A 15,262-nucleotide genomic window follows, 5' to 3' on the forward strand; every position below is an offset into this window, starting at 1 on the left:
TTCCATTCTATCCCTGAGGAAGAGAGTTCAGAGACTACATATGTTGTCAGGGCAGGAGGTGAAAAAGACCTGCTGGAGGCCCGGGGAACTGACAAAAAGTTACTCGCTAGCTCCTCCTTTGTGTCTGTCTTTTTGGCCAGAGAGCTAGCTCCAGTATGGAAAGGGTGGCAACCTGTTTGCAAGGAGTTGGAGTTCAAGGTCAGACCGTTGGAGAATAAGAGCCCTTGGCTGTTCTGAGATCCTTCAGGTCCCCTGACCCTGAAGAACAGCGGCTAGGACACCAGGGCCTCGCCCAGGGCTTCACAGAGCTCTCAGTGGAGAGAAGCGCACGGGTACGAAAGCGCACAGGCGGGAAAGGAAGCCGAGGAGCACACGCCCCTGACCTTCGAGCCGCTGCTTGGGGAGCACGGGCCAGCCAGTGACTCAGGCAAGCACGATAAAGTGTAAAGGCGAGTGATGTCAAACTGGCCTCAGTGTCTGGTCTTAATAACTAACGTACCAGGTGAAATCTGGACACGGTGAAAGCAAAAGCATTGGGAAAGCAAAAGTGGGTAACTGTCCACCAGCTCTCTGCAGATTGAGCCACCGGGTGGTTTATGGTGTGCCCCAGGGCACTCTGTCCTCAGCCCTCCTTTGATGTAAGTGGCTGATGAGGGTTTTTTTATGCCTTACTTTCCAGAAGAGGGTTTGGGGCCATTTACAGAAGAAATAGGTCCTAGACAAGGGCGGAGGGGGAGGCACTGATCCTATCCTCAGATATGGTCCAAACATCTCTACAAGCTGCAAAGAGTGGGCAGAATCTCTGTGTAAGGTTTTCAAAGATGAGGACTGACAAGAGCATCCATGAAAAAAGCCAAGGATTCCAAAGCACCGTGCCAGTACTGAGTGTCTGTGATGCCAGGAGCTATTCACGCGTCTCTGCAAAACCCCCGTACAGACGAAGGCTGGGGTCGCAGCACAGCGCCCAGAGCGTCCTGTGCCTGGCAGCGGGCCTGGAGTGCTCTGTCCCGTCTGGTGCCCAACGAGGACTCTGTGACAGAGGAGGCCCGTCTACAAGGGGAAGGCCAGGTGGACGGCCTGGATCGTGTCGAGGAAAGAAGCTGGAAGGGCTGGGGGACTTGGGCAGACAGGACATCGCTCTGGAAGGTTAAAGGCCTGTCCCGTGGAAGACACTAACCCGGCGGACCCGTGGCCACTAAGGAGATGGTAACACAGCCGATTTCCTGGCTCCTCTGTTTCCATGGCGTTTCAGCAAACATCAAGCCTCTCTCACACGCAAGGCCATTGCCGGGTGCAAGGGGCTTGGCCCCTTCCCCAAGGAGCCAGTCTAGTAGGGGATGAGAAACAGTGCGGTGGCTCTGGGGATGTTACGAGAGAAATTGGTTCTGGGTTGAGTGCCCACTGCCCGAAGGGAATGGCTAATGGCGATGGGGTAGGCTGCCCTTGCAGGGCGGCTGACAGCTGCCGATGTACAGAAGCACAGAATGCAGGGCTGCTCTACGTGTCACCTGTTGATCTCGTTTAGACCCTCTGCCATGGATCCTTGACCGTGGCTCGGGGAGGAGGGTGTCAGGGGCCGTCGGAAGCCCACTTAGGACTTACAGGAGGCCCTCGGTTCTCCGTATTTGCGATTCAACCAACCAGGGACAGGGTGATCCTGTAGTAGTTACTGTTGGAAAAACCCACGTCTTAGCGGACCCGCACGATTCAGACCCATGTTCAAGGGTCAGCTCTAACCTTACAGAGTAGGTGCTGTGTCCACCCCGTTTACAGGTGGATGAAACAGGCCCAGAGATGCACGATTACGAGGCTGAGACAAGCGACAACCTCCGGTCCCCGGTTTCCTTCTCTGTGAAACGGGGAACTGACACCTGCCTCGGGGCTGTGGTTACACATCAAGAGGACCGGCTTGAAGACCCTCAGGCTTGGGCGGGGGCGTCTGCCCCTTGCCTCCCCACCCTGCAGTCGCAGGGAGCTGTGTGTGGCGGTCTCCCTGACTCACTGGGTTAGAGTGACTCAGTTTCACAGATGCTGCTCCTAAATTAGGGCCTTGGTGAGCCTTTGGGAAGACAGCTCTGTGAGGGTCCTGCTGTGGGTGCGGGGGACAGAAACGGAGGCGGCGGCGGCGGCGGCTCCTGCCTACCACCTGCTAAGCAGAGCTTTTCCATGTTGGTCTGCGTGACATTATAAAATATCGATGTGTTAATCTACTTTCACTAGGTTTTTTTCTCTCCACTTATTCCAGGAACATAGCCGAGTTTTTGCACTTCCTTGCCTTAGCTGCTTTTGCACGGGGAAGGCAGAACTGTTTGAGGATAAGCTGCTTCTGGATCCTTGACTGAAAGGTTGCATCAACTGAGATTAGGCCCAGGGTCTTGGAGGAAGAGAGGGGGAAGGGTCCCAGAAGACAGGAAGGGAGCTTCTAGAAGTCCGCGGGCCCGTGAGTCGTGAGGACCCTGCCCTGATCCTGGCAGAGCACCCGGAGATGTGAGGGCTGGACACGGGGCACCGGGGCTCCCCGGAAGGTCCCTGTGCCTGGGCCGCGTTAAGTCGAGGCCGCTGGACTCGCAGGCCCCCCAAACTCACATCTGCAGAGCCCGCCCCCGTGTTTGCACTGTGTGAGGTCCCGGGACCTTTTTGGGATCCTGGCAGGGGGGGCAAACCATAGGGACAACAGACTGAACTCCCCACCAGCTGGCAGGATAGAGATTCGGTCTGATGTCATTCGACTGAAAGAAAGAAGCGTGGCCTTCTTGCACCCCTGGTTCCCAGCCCGGCTCCCCTGCCGGGCCGCGTGCTCACCGGCTGCGGTAGGAGGGCCAGTTCCGCCCAGGCCCCGCCTGTGACCTGCCAGTGACCTCCAGCAAATCCTTTTTCCGCTGAATAGAGAGAGAAGGACCAGCGTGCCTCTGCCGGCTGACCTGCGGTTCTGGTGGGTCTGACTGAACCCTAGTCCGTTTACAGCGCGGAAGCCGAGGCCAGAGGGGCTGGGCAGTTTCTCCAGTTCGCAGAGCCAGGAAGTGGCAGAGCAGGGCCCCTGCCCTGGCCGGTGGTTCGGAGCGGGGACTCTAAATCCTGCATCCCAGCTCGGCTGTTCATCCCCTGGGGCCGCTTTGGACGAGCTGCTGAATCCCCAGCCGCCACCTCCCGGTCCGAGGAACGCCTCCCGCAGCGATTCTGACTGCGGGGCTGCCTCACCGCCGGTACCGTGGGGGCCATGATTAGGCTAATACCGAGCCCAGTGCGTTCTCAGCACCTGGAGCTGCCCTCGCACAGCCGGTCTTGCCGAGGAAGACCGGCCGTTCGCATCTGCGCAGATGGTCCACGTGGGGTCAGGCTGAAAACAGACCCCAGGTGGGAAGGGTCAGTGAGCCCTTCCCCGGAGAGGGAGTGGGGACAGAGGAGAGCTGTCAGCGGAGCCTTCTTCCTCTCTTACCCTCAGTCCCAAAATAGCACTTGTCTGCCCCACCCTGCCCAGCTGGCAGGGCTGCAGGCTGAGTAAGGTGCCATTTAAAGACAACCTGGCTCTCCCCGTCTGCCCCGCTGGCCGGACCTGGACCTCTGCTGCTCCTACAGCCACCCAGGGCAGGCTGGCTACCTCTGCCTGCTTTCCTGAGACCCTGGCTGCCCAAGTTCTGCCTAGACTGTCCTGGGACTCTGCAAAGAAGCAGAAGCCCGGCATTCTGGGAGCGGTAACCCTCCAAAGGCAGTGACAAAAATCCCTCTAGAGAAGAGCGCTCCTTCCTACCTGGAGCTGGAGCAGCGGTGAGGCCCGTCCCCATTACCTCCCCCCCCCCCACCCCGCCCCCTGCACACACACACACACACACACACATCCCTCCCCCACCAAGAGGACAAATACACGAGGCAGCGTTCCGTTTACAGCAAGAGTCAAGCTTGGGGCTTCCCTGGTGGCGCAGTGGTTAAGAATCCGCCTGCCAATGCAGGGGACACGGGTTCGAGCCCTGGTCCCGGAAGATCCCACATGCCGCGGAGCAACTAAGCCAGTGAGCCGCAACTACTGAGCCTGCGCTCTAGAGCCCGCGAGCCACAACTACTGAAGCCCGCTCACCTAGAGCCTGTGCTCCGCAACAAGAGAAGCCACCGCAATGAAAAGCCCGCGCACTGCAACGAAGACCCAGCGCACCCAAAAATAAATTAATTAAAAAAATAAAAAGCTAGACACCAGGGAAAACCTGATGAAGGAGAAATGTGTGTTAATCCTGGGGCAGAGGAGCCAGGAAACTCTTCCTTCAGTGCAATGAGATTACATCAGGCAGGCAAAACGGTGTAATGACCTCTCTGGAGGAGCTGGGTGGACAAGAGGCCCGCGGGGTGGAGGAGGGCAGTGTGCCCGCAGGGCTCTCCTGAAGAAGAGCCTGACTGCCCAGAGGCGAGGGAAGGAGGGAAGGGAGTCACTCTGATCTCAAGATGGCTCAGCTTGGACCATGGGCTAGGCGGTCGGGAGGGGCAGGAACCTCTGGAGTGGAGGCCCCAGGGCCCCGGGCCTGGGGAGGTAAGGGGGGCCTCGGGGATGCCCAGGTCAGTCTGCTCTGATTTGAAGAGGAGCGTCAAGCAGCGGGGAGGAGGCCCTGGTCATTGCCCCACGGTGGGATGAGTCAGCAGAGTACTGCCACAGCCCCGGGCCAAGCCCAAACTGGGTCACGGGCTTGCCCTGCCCTCCCCCCGCCGCTGCCCCTGCTTCCCACACAGAGTGCTGGGGATAAGGGCTGCGCACCGCACCAAGGTCTCCCCAAATACTGCTCTGGCCCGGCACGGAGCATTTTACACACGTTCAAGGAGAGGCAGGAGGTGAAGTGGAAAGGCCTGGGCTTTGAAGTCACAAAAGTCAATTCTAAATCCCAGCCCCACCGTGAGCTGGGAAAATTAACTTCCAACCCAAGTTTCCTCATCTGTACAATGGGACAAACTTGAAACAGGAGGGAAGGGGGCAGGGCACAACCTTTGAAAGAATGACGTAGCCCGAGGACACGACATAAACTGATTAGAGCCGAGTGGGTCCCAGATGGCGGACGAGTGGACTTCCACTAGACCGTGAGCCCCAGGATACGCTCACTGTAACACATCAGCAGGCTGAACGACACGCCCACAGGTGCCATGACAGTTCCAAGGCCGACCGGAAGGATCAAAAAGTGGGCGGTGGCCCCATTCCTGGAAATCCCCGCCCCTTCCTGAAATAGCTGGAATACCCCTCCCACTCATTAGCCTATGAAATTACCCACCCCTATAAAAGCTGACAGCCCCAGCCCCTGCTGCCTTTCTCGCCTTCTGAGATGGCCCGCTCTTTCTGTGGAGTGCGCTTCTCTCTAAATAAATCCACTTCTTACCTATCACTTTCTCTCTCACTGAATTCTTTCTGCAACGAGACATCAAGAACCTGAGCTTCATGAAGTTCTAAAACCAGGTGTGTGATCTCAGTTGGAAGACTGGGTTTTGGCCGGGTCTGAGTCCCAGCATGTGGGTTCTAGTCCCAGTCTGAGGTGCACGGTTTCTAACTCACTTGCAGAGTTAGCTGTTAGTATTGCCATTATCATCACACTCAACGCACTCTGCCTCCTCAGGTCCAGGAAAGTGTCTGTCCCGCTCACTGGGGGCCGGGAGGCCAGCTTGTTGAGGGGACCATGCTCCCACGTGCTCTTGCCTGCAGAAGGTCTGGGGAAGCCCCTCCAGGCCTAAATATCTGTCTGCACAACCACCTTCCAGGGCCCCCAGCTTTCCCACCCAAGCCTCTTCCTCACTCCCTCCCAGCCCGGAGACCTGGCTCAACGCGTAGGTCCAGGTCGGTCACGGCCACAGGGCTGGCCTTAACTCTGGGGCCTTAGCTCCCCGCCTTCAGGCTCCAGCACCCCCTGCTGAGAAGCGCCAGCCCTCCCATGGCTAGCTGTTCTCGCCTCTGGCCTGCCCGCGGCCCCTTCCTCACCCTCTGCCCTTGTCCAGTCACCTCTCATCCCCTGCACTGAAAAGTTTTCCTAGAATTTTGCAATTAGAAAATCACTGATGTCGGACTTCCCTGGTGGCACAGTGGTTAAGAATCCGCCTGCCAATGCAGGGGACACGGGTTCGAGCCCTGGTCCGGGAAGATCCTGTGTGCCGCGGAGCAACTAAATCCGTGCGCCACAGTTACTGAGCCTGCGCTCTAGAGCCCGTGCTCCACAACAAGAGAAGCCAGCACAGTGAGAAGCCCGCGCGCAGCAACGAACACCCAACGCAGCCAAAAAGTAAAAATTGAAAAAAAACCAAAAATCACTGATGTAGCTGAGAGCTGGGTGTCCTGATGAGCAGGAACCAGGGGTGTAAACTTTGAGGAGAACTACTTGGAGAAAAGCAGGGAAATAGCTAGAAAGGGATGAGTTTGGGGAAACATGAGGTTTTGTTTTGCTTTGCTTTATTTCGTTTTAATAGGAGAGATTTAAGATCTTGCTTCCTAAGGAAGGAAGAAATAAAGACACGGAAAGAAGGGATGCTGAAGAGGAGCTCCAACAAATGGGCTCTGAGAGCACGTCGGCGCGCAGCTGGGGCAGGAAAGAGACAGCCCTTCATCTGAGAGTCACTCAGCAACCACGGGGCAGCCCCCGCAGTGAGGGCTGGGGCGGGAGGGGTCACAGGGAGCACAGGGCCCTATGGTCCCCACACTCACAGAGCCTGTGGTCTGGGAATGGACACACCGTCAGGCGTGAGGACCTGGGAACTCTCTCCATACATCCGTCTCTGTGGCATTTTTCACGGCTTCTGCGTCAGGACAGATGTACGCTGCCCCCCGCCCCGCCCCCATCAGACTACCAGCCGCTTCCTGGGGCAGGAGCCGACCCTCTCCTCACTTCCACTCTCCTGGTGGGGTGCCAGCGCCCACAGGGGCCCAGGACAGGGCAGCGCCTTCTTTGGCTGCCCTTCCCTAACCTGTTTAGATTCTGTTGGGTCTTCCACGCCCAGGACACTGGAGAGACTGGCTGTCTGCTGTTGGGCATGGGAGCCACTTGGATTGCTGGACCCTTGTGATGAGAACTCAGACTTTAGCCCCTCGACGGCTTTCTCGTATAACCTACAGCCGTATTCGTTATGTTGATCCTGCTATACATTACAGCCCGAGGGCTTAGTATCTTACAACTGGGAGTCTGTACCCTTTGACTCTTCATCCAACTCCCCCCTCCTCTGGTGACCACAAATCTGATCTCTTTCTATGAGTTTGTTTGGTTGTCCATAATTGACCTACAACACTGTTAGTTCCTGTTCACAACATAGTGATTGAATATTTCTTTTTTTTTTAAAGCATTATTTTATTACTTTTCTTTAAGTTAATTTATTTTTGGCTGCGTTGGGTCTTCGTTGCTGGGCACGGGCTTTCTCTAGTTGTGGCGAGCGGGGGCTACTCTTCGTTGCCGTGTGCGGACTTCTCATTGAGGTGGCCTCTCGTTGCAGAGCACGGGCTCTAGGCGCGTGGGCTTCAGTAGTTGCAGCACGCAGGCTTCAGTAGCTGTGGCTCATGGGCTTAGTTGCTCCACGGCATGTGGGATCTTCCCGGACCAGGGCTCGAACCCGTGTCCCCTACATTGGCAGGTGGATTCTTAACCACTGCGCCACCAGGGAAGTCCTGATTCAATATCTCTATACGTTCCAAGATGATCACCATGATAAGTCTAGTTACATCTGCTACCATACAAAGATATTACAGAGCTGTTGGCTATAGTTCTCACACCATATTCCTCATCCCTGTGACTCTACTTTGTAACTTGAAGTCTGTGCCTCCTAATCTCCCTCACCTCTTTCTTTCCTCTCCCCAAGCCCCCTCCCCTCTGGCAACCACTGTTTGTCCTCTGCATCTATAACTCTGTTTTTGTTTTATGTTTGTTCATTTGTTTTGTTTTTTTAGATTCCACATATGGGACATCATACAGTATTTGTCTTTCTCTGACTTATTTAACTTAGGATAATACCCTCCAGGTCCAGCCATGTTGCTGTAAATGGCAAAATTCCATTCTTTTTTATGGCTGAGTAGTAGTCATTTGTAGGAATACACCACATCTTGTATATCCATTCATCTGTCGATGGACACTTAGGTTGCTTCCATATCTTGGCTGTTGTGAATAATGCTGCAATGAACACAAGGATGCATAAATCTTTTCAAATTAGTGTTTTCACTTTCTTCAGGTAAATACCCAGGAATGGAATTGCTGAATCGTATGGTAGTTCTATTTTTTATTTTTTGGAATCTCCATACTGTTTTCGACAGTGGCCGCACCAATTTTCATTCCCACCAACAGTGTACAAGTGTTCCCTTTTCTCCACACCCTCACCAACAAATTTGTTATTTGTTGTATTTTTGATGACAGTCATTCTGACAGGTATGAGGTGACATCTCACTGTGGTTTTGAATTGTATTTCTCTGATGATTAATGATGTTGAGCATCTTTTCATGTACCTATTGGCCATCTGTATGTCTTCTTTGGAAAAATGTCTATTCAGGTCCTCTGCCCATTTTTTTAATCTATTTTCTTTTATGTTGAGTTGTATGAGCTCTTTGTATATTTTGGATTTTGACCCTTATCAGATACATCATTTGCAAACACCTTCTCCCACTCAGTAGGCGAAGCAAGCTGGATTTAGAATGCCCCTGCCACTTACTGGCTCTATTACCTTGAACAAACCCTTTAACACCCTTGAATCCTAGAAATCTCTGTCTGTAAAACGGACTGATACCACCAGTGAGCTTAGTTTCGCTCGTGGGATTCCGGGGAGCCCCAAATGAGGGGCCTGTCTGAGTGCCCTGAAGGATGCACACAGAGGAGCTAAGAGAAGCTTTGAATTTTTCCCACAGCTTGGTCCCCTGCATGTTCCTGGTCAGGGAGCCCCTGGAGCAGGGGCACAGCTAGCAATACTCGGTACAAATTTGCAAGGAGATTGATGACTCCCTATGGGAGTGGGGGGCAGGGCCTCCCTATGCTCTCTGGCTACTGCAGTATTTCTGCGGGGCTGCTTTGTGAAGAAAGGGGTTTTCACTGTCAAGGGTGTCGGACTGGATGGTCCCCAGGTGGCCCCAGCTGCCTCCCATCCGGACTGGTGAGGCCATAAGGCTGGCGCATGCCAGGGCTGTCCACTCGGAGGGGGAAGGGGCCACTCAGGGAGCCAGCGCAGCTGGCAGGGTCCAGGCCTGTGGGCCCGGCGGGGACAAAGCTGCTCTGAGCTGCCTCTCAATGGGCGCCTGTGTTCTGGTGGGGGCGGGGTGACCCCCGCCTCCTCGCTCTCCTCTCGCCGCCGCAGGATGTCCCGGGCTGGACTGGGGCAGAGGAGGTCCCGCACAGGGAAGGTCAGGGTTGGCCGCTGCGCCGGAGCACTCGGAGGTGGCACCAGGATCCGGGCTTCTGGGGGCCGGGACGCCGATTGGGCCGAGGCAGGGGGCGGGCCCCGCCGGCCGCAGCGCCCAGCAGCCACTGGTCCCGGGGGGGGACTTGGAAGGAGGAGCCCGCTCGGGGCGTGTCCTGGGCGTGTCCTGGGCGGAGCCCGGACGGGCGGGGCGCGGGGGCAGGGTCAGCGCAGACCGGCCGAGCCCCGCCCAGAGTAGGCGGAGAGGAGCCGGCGGGCGCGCTGGCCCCGCGGAGCTGGGCGGCCGGCGTCGTCCTGCGCGCCCCGCGCCGCTCCCCGCGCCCCGCCATGCCGCCCGCCGGGCTCCGCGGGGCCGCGCCGCTCGCCGCGATCGCGCTCCTGGTGCTGGGGGCGCCCCTGGGTAAGGGCCGGGGGCCGGGGGCGCGGGAGAGGTCTCTGCGCGCGGTCCCGGAGACCCTGGGAGAGCCCGCGCCCCGGAGACCCTGGGGGAGTCCGCGCCCCGGCGTTGCGGGGTCCGCGGGAGGGGAGGGCGGCGGGTGCCGGGCGTGGGGCCGACCCCAGGGGCCGCTCCGGGCAGAGGCCTCTGGGCGCAGGGGCCAGGGTGGAGCTCCGGGGAGTGGGAGTGGGGCTGGGCGGCCACCGGGTACCCCCGTCCGTGCCCGCAGCGCTGGCCGGCGAGGACTGCCTGTGGTACCTGGACCGGAATGGCTCCTGGCATCCGGGCTTCAACTGCGAGTTCTTCACCTTCTGCTGCGGGACCTGCTACCATCGGTACTGCTGCCGGGACCTGACCTTGCTTATCACCGAGAGGCAGCAGAAGCACTGCCTGGCCTTCAGGTGGGCTCCGGCCCCTTCCCTCCTTGTCCGCCTCCACATCCTTCGCCCACACCCAGGGCTCCGGCTTGGGCACGAAGCGGGGCTGTAGCGCCGGGGCTGGGGAGTTCCAGGAGGGGCTGGCTAGTTACCGTCATGTGGTCACCGCTGGCTGGGCCGAGCCCTCCCCTCGCTCCGGGCCTGCGCACCCGGGCGCAGTGGAGCTCTGGCCGGAAGGTGGGAGACGGGGTCTGATTCCCAGGTCTTCTGCTCACCAGCTGCATGATCTTGGGGAGGACGTGTCCCGGGTGGGCCACTGTTTCCTCTCTATGAAAAGGGGGGGACACAATGAGTGGTTTTCAAACTTCTTATTGGAGGGGACGCTGACATATAGAACAGGTATAGGGAGACTGTGATTAAAGAGGGATCTGAGAAAACAGCTCTGGATCATCTCCCAGGGGGCTTTCAGGGCTCCCGTGCTGGATAGAGTCTAACCAGTTAAGTCATGGACGGGGGCACACACTCCACATCTCCGCCGGCCACTCTCTGGCCAGCGGGCTGCCTGGCCTTCCGGGAAGCGTGGTCCCCTAAGATCTACCCACACCAGTCGGGCACAGCCCCACCGGGAGACCCACATCTCGGTTTGTGGTGGCCCCCCGCCGGCCAGGGGTCCGAGCCCAGTGTTACTGTCGGCGTGGTGAGGATCCCGCCCTTGAGGTTGGAAGGTGAGGGGACCTGTTCTTTGTCTAAGTCCCAAGACCATCGCGGGCATCGCCTCCGCCGTGATCCTCTTCGTGGCCGTGGTCGCCATCACCATCTGCTGCTTCCTCTGTTCCTGCTGCTACCTGTACCGCCGGCGCCAGCAGCTGCAGAGCCCATTTGAAGGTGCGTCCGCGTGGGACGGGCCAGGCTGAGACCCACGGGGGTGAGCTTCCAGACACACACTTGCCAGCACGTAACCCCGGGAACAGGAGCGTCCAGGGGCCTGTGTGAACGCTGGCCTGGTATGCGCGAGCGCGCCGCACCGCTCGCCGTCATCCACGTGTGTGCCCTGGGTGTGCGCATGCTCGAGGCTCGTAGGAAGCGCTTGGGGTGGGGCCTGGAGCGTGAACGTCGTCGGTGCGCTCCGTGCGTGCTCGAGGACGTGCGCCTGACTTGGTGTGTGACTGCACCTGAGCCCAGACCGGCGGGCGTGGGCACGGTGACTCCCGCCCGGGCGGGGGATCCGTGTGGGGGGACCCCCGTTGGGGGCAGCTCTGCTAGGCTACAAGATCCCAGCCCCACAGCGGCCATCTCCTTGCCCAGGTAAGGCGTTCCCCAGGCCGTGCTCTCTGGCCCAGGAGGTCTCTGAAACCCCCTGAGGGAGCAAACCGCCGAACCCAGACCGACCAGCGGGGGCCACCCGCAGGCTCCCTGCTGGACTCGGCCGAGCAGGGTCTGGGAGCAGAGGCGGCAGGGCCTCCCGGGCCGGAGGAGGTGGCTTCCCATGGAGGCAGGGCTCTGAATACTGGTCCTTGGCCCCCAACTAGGCCAGGAGATCCCAATGACAGGCATCCCAGTGCAGCCGGTGTACCCGTACCCCCAGGACCCCAAAGCTGGCCCTGCGGCCCCACAGCCTGGCTTCATGTACCCACCTAGTGGTCCTGCACCCCAGTATCCACTCTACCCGGCGGGGCCCCCTGTCTACAACCCTGCAGGTAAGTGAGCCCTTTGCTCCCACCTGCCCGCCCCCGCCCCCTCACAACCCGAGTCCTTCTCCCAGACCTCCAGGCTGCCTCGGCCCCGTGGGTCCTGCGTGGCCCTGCGGCCAGGGGCTCCCTTGCGCCCTCCCGTGCCGTCGTGACCCTCACCCTGTCTCCTTGGCTTGCAGCTCCTCCCCCATATATGCCACCCCAGCCCTCCTACCCGGGAGCCTGAGCAGCCAGCTGCGTCTCTGCCGTCCCTCAGGGATGCCCCCTCCTGAACCTTCATGCGGCCCGGGGGTGGGCAGGGTCCTCTGCTTGCCAGGCCCCAGACCAAGCCACGCCCTGAGACCTTCTGGGAGCAGAGCCCCAGGGAGAGCAACAGGAGCTGAGCTGGAACTTGGCCGTGAATGAGGGGTGGGTGGGGAGGGCCTGGGACGCGTGGACTATTTTTATCCGGGGCGGGGGAAGGACAGGAAAGCCTGGGTCACAGCCCCTGCTTTCTTTTAGTCCCTTCTCCTCCCAGGACGCCAGCCGGGAAGGCTGGGCTGCTCCTGTTTGCCCGCCGTGGGCTGAGGGGGCTCCACCGGCCGTGGGCAGAAGCCCTCCTGCTGGCGCCCCCACGGGCCGTGCCCCGGCTGCTGGATTAAAGCTGTAATGACGTGTCACGTGGGTTGTGTCATTGGGCCACGCACAACTTCCTGGCTCTGCCGGCAGCCCCGCAGCCCCGAAGCAGGGGAGGGCGGGTGCCAGGGCTGGAGCACAGGCAGAAGCCCCCAGGCTGAGGGCTCCTCAGGCTGGTTCCCAGAGCCGGGAGGCGGATCTTGCCACTGCGGGGAAGAGGGTGCTCGTTGGTTGGTTACAGATTCCCCACGAGGGGCCGGCGAGTGAGGCACCACCGCCGCACAAGGGCCCCTGCCCCTATTCGGTACACTTGGACTCACACTCGGGCCCCGCCCCCGTCGAACCTGGGTGTGTCTGTGTCTCCCGAGGTTGCCGGGTCTCAGCGTCCTCATCTGTAGAATGCAGACGCTGCCTCGGGGCTGTCCTGAGGGTGAACCGTGTACAGGAAGCTTGGTCAGGTCTGCCCTTCCCCATCAGAGGAGGCAGCCTGGGCAGGTGCTGTCAGCTGCCTTGGAGCACCAGGGGAGCCCAAGGCACGAGGCCCCCAGGCCCAATTCTGTGTGTCTCTACTGGGCCAGGCAGGTCCCCTCCCCCACCCCCCTGACCTCGCCTCCCGAAGACGTGGGCCAGATTTTAATTCAAGTGGGAAAAGTGCCAACTCAGCTTGGGAAGCCACCCAATCCGCCATCTCCCCCTCACCAAGCCCCTCGGCTCAGCCCCCTCCCCTCCATCTGCGGTCCTCCAGCCCCACTGCAACCTGCTTGCCCTCCGGTTTCCTCAGGCCTCTGGGCCCCGGCAGCCTCGTCTGGATGGCCATTGTGCTAACCATGCCCGGGGCCCACTGGAGGCTCTTGTCACACAGCCCAGGCGGGGAGCTCCTGGGCCAGCCTCTTTGGGGCCAGGGTCAGACCTCTGTCCCTGGACCTGACCCAGATGGAGGGGAAGCTAGGGCTGCTGGGGCCAGAGCTGGGACCACAACTGCAAGTCCACCTTTTCCTTGAGGATGGGGCAGAGAGGTGGGAGGGGCCGCGAGTGTCCTGGCTTCCGGTCGCAGGTTCTGCCATCACACACTGGGAGAGGCGGTCACCAGGTCACTCCAAGGTTCGGACCGTCCTCCTCTCTCCTGAAGCTGGGAGGTGGAGGAGGTTTGCAGGATAAGATTTCTGAGTTTCCCTAAGAAATGACCTGTAAATGAAGCAAGGCCGTGCTGGTCAGAACTAATTATCCTTATGTCAACAGCCTGGGGCCAATTAAAAATTGCTCTGTTGTCTGGGAGGGGAGTCAAGTTTATCCCAATCAGAGCTGCCTCCCGGGGCGCTGCCCCCAACACTTCCAGTCAATTAACTCTACAGAGCCCTGAAAATAAGAGAATTCTCAGAAAAGGGGAGACCGTGACAAGAGTGCAGCTTCCACACGTGGGGAGCAGAGAGGAGGGCCCCCTCATGTTCTCTAGTTTTAAAAACAAGACAGCACCCTGTCTCCAAAAGTGCCACGTCCTCTGTGGCCCAGCTCCTCACCCGGGGACGGGGCACGGCTGCCCCTGCACCAGCACCCCGGAAAACCGGCAGACACCCTACAACGTGGGGGGTGGGGGTGGGGGTGGGAGGAGCCGTGATCCTCAGGGATCGAGCAAAAGTGCGGTCCTGCTAGCCTGGGAGGGACCGGCGGGGACCCTGAGGGGAGGTGTGGGAAGCCGAGATGGGGAAAGGTGGCCTCTTACACGAAGCCCGCCGGCCTGCACTGTGGGGAATGCTGTGGTGCTGGGCAAGCTGAGCCCCGCGCAGGCAGAGTGGGAGAGGGCTAGGGCCCAGGTACTTGGAATACAGTCAGGCCAGGAGCCAGAGGTCAGCAGGAAAGGGGAGCGCTGGTGGGGCAAGGGGAAAGCTGGAGGGCGGGTGGGATAAAGGAGGGGGTGAGGCCTGCAGAAGGGGGCCGAGGGGTGGGGGGAAGGTGCGTGGCCAGGTAGGGCAGGTAGAAAACGGGCAAGGCGGCTGAGGGGGACCCTCCCCAGGCCAGCAGCCTGTCTCCCTCCCCCGCCCTCCCCAGCAGGCAGCTGGCACACGCCTAGCCAGGCTGGGTGATCTTGGTGGGTGACCCATGTTCGGATCTTATGCTCCTTACAGAAGCCACCTGAGTGGCCTTGGTCCTGACGCCCGGCCTGGGCCTCCTACGACAGGAAGTGGGCCGAATAGCCCTGCCTGCAGGCCCGGTGCCTCCAGGGCCTGGGCCCCAGCTTGTACACACAACCCCCAGGCCCGGCGAGGGGACGGGGAGGGGATGGGGGAGGGGGGCACTTTTCCTGCGGGCAGGGCCTGGGGCCAGAGTCTCAGATGGACCCCTGGACGGGGTGGGGGAGAGAGTGCGGCGGCCGGAGGGCCCTGGGGGAGCCTCCTGGTCCAAGTCGGCAGGAAACCTGGGTTTGAATACGGATCCATTAGCTGTCAGGTCGTTTGCCCCGCCTTGCAACCCCTCCCCTCAATTCAGCTGATCCCAGAGCACCCGCGCCCCGAGGACGCTCCCGATCGCCGCTCCCCCCCCCCCCCCCCCCCCCCCGACCCCAGGCCTCCCAGCAGTTGGGCCTCGCCAGGTCCAGCTGTCCACCCTCCGGGCTCGGAACGCTGCGCGGCAGAAGGCCCGGGGCCGCGCTGTCCGCCAGGTGGCGCTGCGCCCCCAACCCAGGCTCGGAGGGGATGACGTCATCGGCCTGCGGAGGCCACAGCGGAGCGGAGGGGGGGAGGGGAGGGGGAGGGCGGTGCCCTTGGCGGCCCAGGAACAGCAGAAGCTGATCTTCTGTCGGCTAACCT

General features: G+C 60.0%; 1 protein-coding gene across 1 annotated transcript; it reads left to right on the top strand.

Annotated features, from left to right (window-relative positions):
* The first annotated feature begins 9,585 nt into the window (after positions 1-9,585).
* SHISA4 (shisa family member 4) lies at positions 9,586-12,502 on the top strand. Its single transcript, XM_032634082.1, has 5 exons — positions 9,586-9,739; positions 10,005-10,176; positions 10,904-11,037; positions 11,682-11,849; positions 12,023-12,502. Exons 1-5 carry the CDS (start codon positions 9,667-9,669, stop codon positions 12,067-12,069), a joined length of 594 nt encoding a protein of 197 aa, XP_032489973.1. The 5' UTR covers positions 9,586-9,666; the 3' UTR covers positions 12,070-12,502.
* Positions 12,503-15,262: the final 2,760 nt, after the last annotated feature.

The sequence above is a fragment of the Phocoena sinus genome, chromosome 1 (genome assembly GCF_008692025.1).
Source record: "Phocoena sinus isolate mPhoSin1 chromosome 1, mPhoSin1.pri, whole genome shotgun sequence".
In the NCBI taxonomy this organism is placed as follows: domain Eukaryota; kingdom Metazoa; phylum Chordata; class Mammalia; order Artiodactyla; family Phocoenidae; genus Phocoena; species Phocoena sinus.